At 43.3% G+C, this 14,046-nt stretch overlaps 1 protein-coding gene across 1 annotated transcript; it reads left to right on the forward strand.

Annotated features, from left to right (window-relative positions):
* Nucleotides 1-7,788: 7,788 nt before the first annotated feature.
* LOC307098306 (disintegrin and metalloproteinase domain-containing protein 20-like) lies at nt 7,789-10,557 on the forward strand (the record flags this gene model as incomplete). The annotated part of the gene is given in 5 exon segments (XM_079768997.1): nt 7,789-7,815; nt 8,193-8,226; nt 8,229-8,293; nt 8,298-8,329; nt 8,331-10,557. Coding segments are annotated over 5 exon segments (2,385 nt in total).
* Nucleotides 10,558-14,046: the final 3,489 nt, after the last annotated feature.

The raw sequence follows: 14,046 nt of genomic DNA on the forward strand, positions 1-14,046 counted from the left end.
TGTTAAGTAATTTTACTATGAGATGAACTATTAATAAAGTTTTGTTAATACTTTAGAAACAGTTTTTTGTCTAGTATAAATGTTATTTTATATAATTAAGTTTTTATACTTACTTTCATTAGCTAATTTAAATTAATCTGAAATAAAGCTTAATTTATTTATTAACTTTATTTGTCCTAAATTATGGACAATAAATGATATTAAGTTTCTGCTATTAATTTTTAATTTTATATAAAACTTATTAGAGAGGAAAAATGTAAATTATTTACCTTAGTTTAAAGGGCTAAATATATAGGCTTTTAATTTTAATTTTTATAATATTTGAAGGAAACCTCTTTATTTTTATTTAAGAAACTTTGTCTTTCCTTTTATAACATGTAACCTGTAGGGCTGTAACTTGAAGGTTAAACCTATAGGTTACTAGCTAGCTATATTATAACTACTTTTATAGTAAGGCTGACTATTAATTTACTTTTAAATTTAATATTTTATTTTATTTTTATTTATTTATTTATTTATTTATTTATTTATTTATTTTAAAATTTCTTTATTGATTAAGGTGTCACATATTTGTCCTCATCCCTCCATTCCCATCCCACACCCCTCCCCATGGATGCCCCCACCCCCCTGTTGTCCTTAACCATTGGTTAGGCTTATATGCATGCACACAAGTCCTTTGGTTGATCTCTCCCCCCTACCCCCACCCTCCCCTACCCTTCCTCTGAGGCCTGACAGTCCGATCGAGGCATCCTTGTTTCTGGGTCTGTTCTTGTTCATCAGTCTATGTTGTTTATCATTTCCCCTAGATGAGTGAGATCATGTGTTACTAGAAATATACTTATAAGAACTGAATGTGAGACGAGCAATTATAGTTATGCTGACAGGCAAATGAATCAGTCTGTAGTGAGTTTCTTTCTGGACCAACAGTTCTTTTGAGACCTAATTTCAATGCCCACCAGTTCCTTATGTGTACATGTCGGCACTGACTTTTCAGCTCTGGATGGTGCACAAATGGTGGTAATGCAGGTCCGACTCCCTCTGGTTTGGTCTCGCCCGGACCCAGGGGCACGGCTTCACCTGGACTCAGGGGCGCGTGGCCTCACCCGGACCCAGGGGCATGTGACCTCACCCGGACCCAGGGGGGTGGCCTCACCCAGACCCGGGACCCAGCCTCACCTGGATCCAGGGGCGCACGGCCTCACCCGGACCCAGGATCCAGCTTCACCCGGACCCAGGGGCGCGCGGCCTTGCCTGGACCCGGGGGCGCGCGGCCTCACCCGGACCCGGGACCCAGCCTCACCCAGATCCAGGGACACACAGCCTCACCCGGACCCGGGATCCAGCTACACCCAGACCCAGGGGCACGTGGCCTCACCCGGACCCAGGGGCGCGGCCTCACCCAGACCCAGGACCCAGCCTCACCTGGACCCAGGGGCACGCGGCCTCACCTGGACCCAGGGGCGTGCGGCCTCACCCGGACCCAGGGGCGCGGCCTCACCCAGACCCAGGACCCAGCCTCACCCGGACCCAGGGGCGCGTGGCCTCACCCGGACCCAGGGGCGCGTGGCCTCACCTGGACCCAGGGGCGCGCGGCCTCATTCAGACCCGGGGGCGTGCGGCTTCACCTGGACTAAATTTAATATTTTAATAACAATCTTAATTTACCCTGTAAATATTAATGGAAAGGATTATTTGTATCCCTGAGAAAGCCCTGAGCATTCCTGGTGTTAGGCTGGATTTAGATATAGGGCAGCTGCTGTTAGCCACGTCTCTGTTATCTGGGTCCTGCTCTGAGCTGGGAGCTGGGCTAAGTCTCTGTCTGTTACCTGGGTACCAATCCGGGCTGGGCGTGGGAAGCACGAAGCAGCCATGGGGCAGGAGACCTCCCTCAGAAGGGGCTAGAGTTCAGGCCCCTGTAATGTTGTGGGGGTGAGGTTCTGTGCCCCACCTCTTTTGAGCCCCAAGCTCTCTCCTGATGGCCCCTCTGTGACTGTGCCTGTCTTAGGTTGTTCCTCCCTTAAGGAATCTTACCCATCTTTGACTAACCAGCCATCCTCCGGGGCCAAGCAGGGCGATGCGAGGTTCAGTTCTGTCTCCTTGGTAGCCTATGTCCCTGTGGCCTCCACGCCTAATACCTGCCTTGGGATCCCCTCGCCTGCTGGCGGGGCCCTGGCATTGATCATATATCTTGGGGAACCCAGGTTTCTTCTCCAGGGAGAGCCCAGCTCATGCTATTGGGCAAGAGACAGACCCATGGTACCAGCCACCATGAGGCTTCAACCTCAGCATGAACAGAAAACTCAGGCAACAGCTGTGGGCAATTGGATTGTGAGAAGAGGGTCCCTCTTGGCAAAAAGGGCAAGAGAGGCCAATATAGAAAGCTCAAGTGCCCTCTCAGGGGGCCTTCCACATAGTGGAAGGGATTAAATCATTTTATGTCCTTTTAAATTGCTGCTAAATATTCAAAGAATTAGTTTGTAAGTTTGTTTGGGATAAATGTAAAATATGCTGTTGTAAAATATCAAAAATTACAATGACATTGTAGAATTATATTATGTAAGGATATTTTTTGCTCTAGGTATGGTAATTTAATTTTAAACTGGCTGTTAATTTCTTTTTGTATAGACAAGGCCTTAGTAACTTTATTAGAATACTTAATTAAATTGCTTACAAAGACATTGGCTTTTCTTTAAGCTGAAAACCTTGATTATAATTTAATAAGCTAATTTATTTAAGTAATTAAAGTAGGTATCTTTATTTAAAAAGTAAAGAAACTTATTTAGTAAAACCTATAGGTTTGATACTTTATTGGTCTGATCTAAAAGTATGGCTATATTTAAGAAATATATTGTTTTTGTCCTTCTTACAGGTGAAAACATGTATAACATTTAATATATATGTATCATTAAAATATATTAATTTTTATTTGATAAAGCTTTCCATGTGATTTTAAGTATCAATTGGTTTAATTAAAAAAAATATATTTCTTTTAAGAGAGAACAGACTTTTGAACATTTCGGGGCCCATTGAAATGTTCAAAAATCACTCTCAGTCTTGAAATAACTTGGAAAGATAATATATATATATATATATATTATCTTTATATATATATATATATTATATATATATATATATATATATATATAATATATATATATATATATATATATGCTTTAAAAATTATATACCTAAATTATCTTAAAGAATATCAATTATATTTAAACTGAATTATAGAATTAATCCTCTTTTTTAAAATCAGACCAATAACTAATATATTTTGAATACTTAATTATTAGAGAAAATATAACATTTTATTTTCTCAAAAAATATATTTTTTATATATTAGGTAATATAACTACTATATTTATATAATTTCTCCTAATTTAATCTGTACTTTGAACTTTCAGAGCTTGTAAGTAAAAATATTTTTAGTAGTTTTTAGATTAATAATACTTTATATTTCTAAGAAAAATACAAGATATAATCAATTAATAGCTTTAATTCTGTCCTCTAGATTTTTCTCATGAGGCAAATTTAAACTTTATTTTTTATTTGTTAGTAGCTCTGCTGGGGGAAGGGTATCTACCCCTTCCTCTATTAACAAAGGACGTAGCCAGTTATCTGGGCTACTTAGATATTTATAATTAATATGTTATTTATCTATATTTTATTTATTTATTTATTTTTAATATATTTTATTGATTTTTTACAGAGAGGAAGAGAGAGGGATAGAGAGTTAGAAACATCGATGAGAGAGAAACATTGATCAGCTGCCTCTTGCACACCCCCTACTGGGGATGTGCCCGCAACCAAGGTACATGCCCTTGACCGGAATTGAACCTGGGACCCTTACTCTATCCACTGAGCCAAACCAGTTTCGGCTATTTATCTATATTTTAACAATTTATTTGAGATTCTACAGTCAATTATAATTATTTTAAAGTATTTACTTTGGATAAATTCTATCACAGAGACAAATTTACTTATATTCTCGAAGGCTTTAAAAGTTAACTTGTTAACACCCTTAATTAGTATTTTAAAAACAACTCTTTATTATGGAAATTCGAGTCTTGTTGCTGGAATTAGCTTGAATTTCTTTCAAGAAGACTTTTTCGCCATTTTTCTTAGGAAAAAGAACCAGCTCTGGGTTTTTCATTTCTGTAGCCCTTGTAAAGAGTTAAGTCTAGTTTAAGACTTATCTAATATCTGAAATTGGGCCGTGTGAGCATTTTGCCTTATACCAGCTTTCTCTTTACACGTGTACAGATATCCCAGATGTATTTCTAAATTTTTAAAAACTTTTCATGGTGAGAAAGGAAACTTTAAATTAGCATACTGGGAGAGTGGGCATCCCTATTGGATCATCACGTGTCCCTCTCGTCCCCCACATCCTGCTTACTTCAGGGGAAGTTTCAGCAACAGATCTGGCCGAATTTCTTTTCATGCTTAAAAGATAGATAGATCTCAAATTTTTTCTTTCTTTTTCGCTTTCTGAAGTAATAACTCACATCTAATTTGGCCAAGATTAGCATTTCCCTCCGAGTTCTCTTATAATTTTTAAACGTAACCTTAAGTAATCTTATTGCAAGTAATCTTATTGTGGGAGAGCAGATAGCCCTGCCCTCTTCTGCCACTCCTGAATCTCTCCGCACCAGAGGCGGCTTCAGCAGTGGAGTTTCACTTATTACAGATTTTAAATTCCATAGACACACTAAGATTCTAATTTGAACAAGTAACAACATTATTCTGTGATCACATAGACTTCAACATTTGCCTCTAAAGGGCATTTTCTCTAAACTCTACTTGTCCCATGCTTTACTCCCGATTATCAATAACTTGCTCCTCCCTTACCTTATCGAGTGCACTCTTTATTTGGAGGAGGTCCTCACCTTCTGCTTCCCAAGTCCTCAGTTACCTGTTAGGGCGCCAATTTGTCAGGCCCAGCCTGACGGGTTGAACCAGGCTGAGGTAGGGAGGTGGGACTGAGAAAAGAAAGACAGGACAGCGGGAATCGGGAGGGCAGCGAATCTTCGAGAGATTGCAGCAGCTTTATTAACTACGCGATGCCTTTTATACACAAATACTGAATAGGAGGTCTGTGTAGAGGAATGTATTCTTTGTTCCTCTTAATCTCTAAAGGAGGGATAGAGTAGAAGGACAAATTCTCGGTACAGTAAATCAGGCAGATTCTTAGTACAGCAAATCTCAGAAAATAGTTACAGACTTCTTGGCGAGCCATGAATGCTTTCTCTTATTCTACTGATAACCGCCATCCAAACATGTCTAGGAAAGCTGTGTGGATAAGGGTCCCAGCCTTGCTAGCCCCTTCAGGTGCAAGGACGGTGTCAGTTTATACCTGGTCTCCAACAGGGATACACAGCCTCCCACCCCCCCATGCACAAATTTCATGCACTGGGCCTCTAGTTGCAAATATAATGACTCAGCTTTGCATCTTTATTGCAAAACTACACATGAGGAGCCATTGATCCTGATACATCATTTCATAAGGCCTCTGGTTACTGAAGTCATAGTATCTTGTGCCACACCAGCATGGCCAAGAGTGAACCTGAGTGGGGCTGGTGAAGGATTGAGAAAAGACAGACAAGAGAATGAGAACTGGGGCTCGGTGGGACACTGTCCGCCTTAATGCAGAGCCTCTCTGATGGAGAGCTAGTGACAGAGCCACGGACTACAAGCCATGTCTTTATTTTATAACCAGATGCCACGAGGCAAAGTAAGGGCATGTTCAACATGTTTACAACCTTCTCGTGAGTTTTGATCCTACTCAATTACATGCACCTGATCAAGCTTTCTTTATTTGCAGCCTATATCACTTAGGCATGTGGTTATTAAAGTCATAGTATCTCACAATTAAAATCTAAGAATTTAACTAATCACAGCCTGCCTATAAATTATAGAATAGAACTGATTGTCTGATGTGTGTATAAAAACACAAATTTAGGTCACAAAAACAGGAAGCAATCACTTCAGAAATAGTGCACTAGGACACAGTCTGATAAGTAGTGTGTTGTATTTGTGCCATTTAGACGCCTCAGGCTTCAGCTCAAGTTTCTTTGTGAAAATACAGAGTCCAGATGAGGGCAGCCACCCAATGGTGGAGGAGGGATGCAGCAGGAGAGAATCAGTCTGTCACACTGCAAATTGTCCATCTTGTATAGAGCTCTCATGGCCAGCACATGTCAGGTGGCTTAGTAGTATGTGGTCGAGTGATTTGGACCTTCATCCATGATGGGTCTGAGTCCCTGCTTCCTATACTCCTATCAAACAGGGGTGCTGCATTTGCAGTTGTCAACCGGATCTCCTAAAATCGAGGTTGGATGACCACTGATTTACAGGGTTATTTCTTGCAGATGCATGGGCAACTGTTGAAACCAGACTCTCTTTCTAGGAGGGGAGCAATTCTGTTTCAGTTTCAGCAGCCTGTTGAGCAGAGCATGTTAATTGCGGACCCAGCAAGATTTTCCCTCTTTCCTCCCCCCCTCCCGCCTCCAGCCCCCACTTTTTGAATATTGGTTCATATCCTTACTAATCTGTTTTGCATTTGTTAAGGACCTTTTGTTTCCCTGGGGCTGTTTAATTTCTACTACCATAACTTTGAGTGTGTGCGGTTTTGTCTTTGGTAATCATGCTCTCTCCAGAAAGGTGAAATAAGATTTTAACCCAAGGGTGGGTATAGTCTGCCCCTCTAAACTGTCTCTAAACAGCATTGACAATTCAGCATGTAGGCGATAACTTCTTAAAGGTGGCTGTGTCGTGCTAAGGCCTACCGTGTGTATTCCTTAAAAGTGGTTTCTAATTGGGGCCAGATATCCGAGACAGATTCATTACAGCTGGACTTTTCCCAGTTAGCGCAAGGGCAGAAATGCTCAGGGTTAGCCTTAAATTTTTTAAATCCTATAACTACGGCTTTGGTATATCAAGAAAGGGCAAAGTTATAAGACAAAAGTAAGGGGGATGGGTGAATATAGCCCTTGCTGGCAAAGCTATCAATAAGGACATTTATCCTGGCCACATGGAGCCTACTTGTTTATGATACTCTTTTTCTGATCATAACAGCAATTAGCACTATGGCTAAATCAATGGCTGCATGTCATGCACTTGAGGCCACCTTAGTTTCCTCTAGCAATGACAGCACATCTGATGCAACAGCTACAATAAGAGATTCTGCTGGGTAGAGTTTGATGTAATTTACAGTCATTCTTCAGGATCAATACAGTTTTTTGTAGGGGCCTGATTGGTGATTTGAGTGGGATCTAATAGAGACAACCACTGCTGCATGTTTTAGTCTTTTCTTCTTTTCTGATACAATTTTATATTTAATTTTACTCAAATTTCACAAAACCCAGACACACTTACAATTTCAACATGTGAATTTGGGAGGGACACAAACACTTAATCTACAGCACACCCCAGTCAATATACACAAGTTTTCCATCACTAGAAAGTTCTATCCACTCCTCCATTCCCAAGTCAGGAAACTACTGATTTAAATTCTATTCCCAGAACTGGCTTTGGAGTGTTCTAGAACCTCATAAAATTTAAATCATATATTAAGTTGCTTTGGTCTCCTGTTTTTCTATCATTATCATAATCGTCATCATCATCATATCTGTGAGACACATGCATGTTCTTACGCGTATCAGGAGTCTCTTCTGATTTACTGAGAATATTCCATCGGACAAATATACCCTTTTGTTTATCCATTGGTCTATTGAGTACTGGTTGTTTGTTTCCATTTGATGGGATAAATTCCGGAATAATGCCGCTATGATTATTCATGAGCACGTCTTAGTGGTAATTTCCTAGCACTACAATCTTGGGGACATCAGTAGGTGTGTGTTTCACTCTACAAGAAACTATGAATATACACCCTGATTTTTCTATTCGTGACATCTAGTTACACTTCCTTTCCATCACTCAGTCCAACTACATTTAAGTTTTATAAAGTGTGAGAGAATCTAATTCTCTCCTCAAAAGTTTTATACAGAGAAGCTTCCACTCTCCTCACCATTCTCCATTTTAATGTCATGTTGACCTATTATGTTATAGCTTGAGGAAAAAAGCCACCAAGTGTCTTAAAATTCCTACCAAATCCACTTAGCCTCCCCCTGAGTCTTCTCTAAGAGACCAGGGGGCCTTTCAGCCCAGGCTCCCTACATCACTGAGCACAGCCCCCCACAAAGAATGCACCATTGTTATGTAATAGCTACCCCTTCCCCCTCCCAGGCTCTGGGGGTGCCAAACATCCAGCCTCTCTCTGCTCTCCTCCTGCTGGAAAAGTTGCTACTGCAGCTTTAGTCTTGCCTGCACTTTCTATGGTCACAGGTTCCCTCGCTCATGGCTCCTGCCTGGGCCAAGGCCCACCTGACAGGGCCTCTCTGGCTGCCTCTCCTCTGGCTACTCCTGTCCTTGGTCAGTTGTTCCCATGCCCTACCAGGATGGCGTTTCACTTCCTCTGAAATTGTGATTCCCAGGAAGGTGTCCCACAGGCTGGGTGGAGCTGGGGTACAAGACCAGCTCTCCTACAGGATTCACTTCAGTGGTCGAAGACATGTGGTTCACATGAAGGTCAAGAAGGACTTGCTGCCCAGACATTTTCCGGTTATCACCGATAACGACCAAGGTGCCATGCAGGAGGACTACCCCTTTATCCCTCGAGACTGCTACTACTTTAGCTACTTGGAGGAGGTTCCTGGGTCCATGGGCACACTGGACACTTGCTACGGGGGTCTGCGTGGCATGCTGCAGGTGGATGACTCGACTTATGAAATCAAGCCAATGGAGGCTTCTTCCAAGTTTGAGCATGTGATTTCTCTGCTTGTGAAAGAACAATCAACAGAGGACGAAAGCTGTACGATTGAAAAAGAAGATGCAGATCTAGCATTTGAAGAGGCAACGTTTGCTGAAACCCCGAGAGCAGCGCCCGTGTATTTATGGTGGCCCCATAGGAGAGACTTAAAACTTCACTACACAATTAGTAACTCATTATACAGGATCAGGCCTAATAAGACAGATATAATAGAGAGAGTGGTGATGATAAACAGCATATTACACAGCATTTATCATCATCATCGTCTGATTGTCCACATACGTGTCCTGTTCATATGGGAGAATAGGGATCAAACGGAAGTAACAAATTTTCAAAATGCAGGTAGTGCTATGGAGAGTTATGGCTTGTGGAAATATTGGGGATGGTATAAAAACATTCCTCATGATAGTTCAGTACTTCTTACAGGACATAAAATCGCTGGTAAAACATATTTTGGCTTCCAAAATGGAATATGCAACCCCAACTGGGGCGTAATGTTTGTATATGTACCATATTTTCATCTATTTTTAGGTGCCGGTGTCGCCGCACATTCACTGGGTCATATTTTTGCCATGAGACATGATGTAGCTGGTTGTAAATGTTTTCGAAGAACTTTCTGTGTCATGGCTCCTCAACCAGGTCTTAACGATATGTTCAGCAATTGTTCTTATATGAGTATCCACTATCGATTGCACGCCTATGATGAATGTTTGGCTTACACACAGGCACCATACAATAATTTTCCTTATGTAGCGCCTCGTTGTGGTGACAAGATCGTAGATAATTGGGAAGAATGTGACTGTGGCTCCTTGAAAGACTGTGCTGAAAATAAATGTTGTGAGACCACTTGTGCCCTCTCCCTCGGTAGTGAATGCAGTACAGGCGAGTGCTGTGTTAACTGTAAACATGCTAATCCTGGATGGATTTGTAGAGAGAAGGGTGGCATTTGTGACCTATCGGAATACTGTGACGGGAAAAAGGCTACTTGTCCAAATGACTTTTATATCCAGGATGGAACCCCGTGTTCAGCATTATCCGTTTGTGTGAGAGGAAACTGTAGTGACCGTGACATGCAGTGTCAAGCTCTATTTGGCTACCGAGTAAGAGATGCCCCACAAGTGTGCTATGATATCTTGAATGTAAGGGGTGACCGATTTGGAAACTGTGGGCGGAACTACTACAAAGGGGGAGAAAGACATAAACCATGTGAAGTAGATGATGTTCTTTGTGGAATTTTGCACTGTCGTGATGTCAAAGAAGTACCTGGTGGAGGTGAGCACACTACATTTCATCAGCTTTTAGCTAACCAAGAAAAATGCTTTGGATTCGATTCACACTTTGGGATAGACCTGCCACCACTTGGGTATGTAATAGATGGTGCAACCTGTGCGCCAGGAAGCTACTGTTTGAATATGAATTGTACTTTTCATCAAGACATGGCTTTTGACTGTGATGTCAAGAAATGCAATTTCCGAGGGGTGTGCAACAATAAGAAAAATTGTCACTGTCAGCAGGGATGGAATCCACCCCTGTGTGACACGCGAGGACCAGGGGGCAGTATAGACAGTGGCCCTCCACCTGACAGAGAACCATCTACCCGCGGCAAAATAGGTGTGAATGTAAACCAGGCTCTAGTTCTACTGATGGTTCGTTCAGCCCTTTTACTGTGTGCATTCATTGTTGGCTGCATTTCATACTTAGGTTCAGATGAGGATGAAGAGGACTAAAAATTAAACTCGTACAGAAACAGAATCCCCACAACTTTACTAAATGCTAACTGGAACCTACACAATGGGTAAAATCACATTGCACTTACTGGGAGAAATAGTCAATACTCACTCTGATAATGACATCATCCTACAGCTATTCCAAGGTTGTCATCTTGAAATAAAATGACTTGGAGATTTCAAAAAGCCCAGTGTGTTTCAACTCATTTAACACGTCTTATGTGGCCATATTGTTAATATTCCTGTAGATGACAGTAGGAACTCTTAGATTCACTAGCAAGAGGACCTGTACTTACTTAAGATGTTGGTCCTTACGTCTTATAGATGTGCCTGTAGAAAACCTTGTGTACAGTAGTGTGCACGATTTTTATAAGTTTTCCGTAACTGCTTATGTGCTAAATTTTTGTTATTTGTTGACTTTATTGCGAGTGTAAAGTAAGCATAAGAGGAATCCCTCGTCAGAAAAACTGGGAAGATCAAAAACTACTGTGGCATAGGCCCGTGGTGTCAACAGTACTGCTGCCACCTGCTCAGATTGTGATCCTTCATGAAGTCTTAGAATTTTATGTTTTCATGATCCACAATTACATGTAGAAACTATATATATATATATATATATATATATATATATATATATATATATATATATATATATATATAATTTCTAAGGTTATATTATGATCAAAGAAAGCATCTAAGAAGAGCTAGTAGGTTTTAAGCACTTACTATGCTAACTGTCATTTTCCTAATTGTCATTATTCTTCTTCAGTTGTGCTAAACCTGGGGTATCCTCTATAATAAAGAGGTAATATGCAAATTGACCATCACTCCAACACACAAGATGGCCACCCTCATGTTGTCAAAAATGGCCACCCCCATGTGGACATAAGATGGCTGCCACAAGATGGCCAGCAGGGGAGGGCAGTTGCGGGTGATAAGGCATATAGGGGAGGACAGTTGTGGGGGGACCCACGCCTACTGGGGAAATCAGTTATGGGCGATCAGGCCAGCAGGGGAGAGCACTTAGGGGAGACAAGGTTGAGAGGGGAGGGCAGTTGAGGGGGGGGGGGAACACGCTTGCAGGGGAGGGCATTTGGGGGCGACCAGGCAAGCAGTGAAGGGCAGTTAGGGGTGACCAGGCTGGCAAGGGAGGGCAGTTAGGGGTGACCGAGCCAAATGGGGAGGACACTTGGGGGGACCCAGGCCTGCATGGGAGGGTTGTTGGTGGGATCAGGCCTCCAGAGGACGGCAGTTGGTGGCAACCAGGCCTGCAGGGGAGGTCAGTTGTGGGTAATCAGCTCAGAAGGGGAGAGCACTTAAGGGAGACCAGGCCCGCAGGGGAGGGCAGTTGGAGGGGAGCAGGCCTGTGGGGAGGGGAGTTGGGGCAACCGGCCTGGCAGGGGAGGGCAGTTAGGGGTTACCAGGATGGCAAGGTAGGGCAGTCAGGGGTGAACAGGCCAGCAGGGGAGCACAGTTAGGGGAAACAAGGCCAGCAGGGGAGGGCAGTTAGGGGTGGCCAGGCTGATAAGGCAGGGAAGTTAGGGGTGACTGGGCCGTCAGAGGAGGGCATTTGGGGGCCACAGGCCTGCAAGGAAAGACAGTTGAGGGGGACCCAGGCCTGCATGGGAGGTCAGTTGTGGGCGATCAGGCCTGCAGGGGAGGGCAGTTAGGGGTAACTGGGCCAGCAGAGTAGGGCAGTTGAGGGTGACCAGGCCAGCATGGGAGCATAGTTGGGTGGGACCAGGCCTGCAGGGGAGGGCAGTTGGGGGTGACCAGGACAGCAGGGGTGCAGTTAAGGGAGACCAGGCTGGAAGGGGAGAGCAGTTACAGATGACCCGGCTGGCAGGAGAGGGCAATTAGGAGACCAGGCCAGCAGGAGAGGGCAGTTAGGGGCAATCGGGCTGGCAGAAGAGCAGTTAGGCATTTATCAGGCTGGCAGGAGAGAGGTTAGGGGGTGATCAGGCTGACAGGCAGAAGCGGTTGGGGCAATTAGGCAAGCAGGCAAGTGGTTGGGAGCCAGCAGTCCTGGATTGTGAGAGGGCAGTCAGACATCCCTCAAGTGGTCCCAGATTGCAGGCTGGGCTAAGGGACACACAGCCCCCCCCCCCCCCGCCCTCCCCCCATGCATGAATTTCGTGCACCAGGCCTCTAGTTGCAAATATAATGGTTTCAGCCTTGCATCTTTATTGCAAAACTACACATGAGGAGCCATTGATCCTGATACATCATTTCATAAGGCCTCTGGTTACTGAAGTCATAGTATCTTGTGCCACACCAGCATGGCCAAGAGTGAACCTGAGTGGGGCTGGTGAAGGATTGAGAAAAGACAGACAAGAGAATGAGAACTGGGGCTCGGTGGGACACTGTCCGCCTTAATGCAGAGCCTCTCTGATGGAGAGCTAGTGACAGAGCCACGGACTACAAGCCATGTCTTTATTTTATAACCAGATGCCACGAGGCAAAGTAAGGGCGTGGGCAAGATGTTTACAACCTTCTTGTGAGTTTTGATCCTTCTCAGTTACATGCACCTGATCAAGCTTTCTTTATTTGCAGCCTATATCACTTAGGCATGTGGTTATTAAAGTCATAGTATCTCAGAATTAAAATCTAAGGAACTGACTAATCACAGCCTGCCTATAAATTACAGAATAGAACTGATTGTCTGATGTGTGTAAAAGACACAAATTTAGGTCAAAGGAAACAGGAAGCAATCACTTCAGAAATAGTGCACTAGGACACAGTCTGATAAGTAGTGTGTTGTATTTGTGCCATTTAGACGCCTCAGGCTTCAGATCAAGTTTCTTTGTGAAAATACAGAGTCCAGATGAGGGCAGCCACCCGATGGTAGAGGAGGGATGCAGCAGGAGAGAATCAGTCTGTCACACTGCAATTTGTCCATCTTGTATAGAGCTCTCATGGCCAGCACATGTCAGGTGGCTTAGTAGTATGTGGTCGAGTGATTTGGACCTTCATCCATGATGGGTCTGAGTCCCTGCTTCCTATACTCCTATCAAACAGGGGTGCTGCATTTGCAGTTGTCAACCGGATCTCCTAAAATCGAGGTTGGATGACCACTGATTTACAGGGTTATTTCTTGCAGATGCATGGGCAAGTGTTGAAACCAGACTCTCTTCCTAGGAGGGGAGCAATTCTGTTTCAGTTTCAGCAGCCTGTTGAGCACACTCAGCAAGATTTTCCCTCTTTCCCAACCCCCTGCATCCCGCCCCCACTTTTTGAATATTGGTTCATATCCTTACTAATCTGTTTTGCATTTGTTAAGGACCTTTTGTTTCCCGGGGGCTGTTTAATTTCTACTACAATAACTTTGAGTGTGTGCAGTTTTGTCTTTGGTAATCATGCTCTCTCCAGAAAGGTGAAATAAGATTTTAACCCAAGGGTGGGTGTAGTCTGCCCCTCTAAACTGTCTCTAAACAGCATTGGCAATTCGGGATGTAGGCCATAACTTCTAAAAGGTGGCTGTGTCGTGCT

This window comes from Cnephaeus nilssonii (genome assembly GCF_951640355.1).
Source record: "Cnephaeus nilssonii genome assembly, chromosome: 4".
NCBI classification, from domain to species: domain Eukaryota; kingdom Metazoa; phylum Chordata; class Mammalia; order Chiroptera; family Vespertilionidae; genus Cnephaeus; species Cnephaeus nilssonii.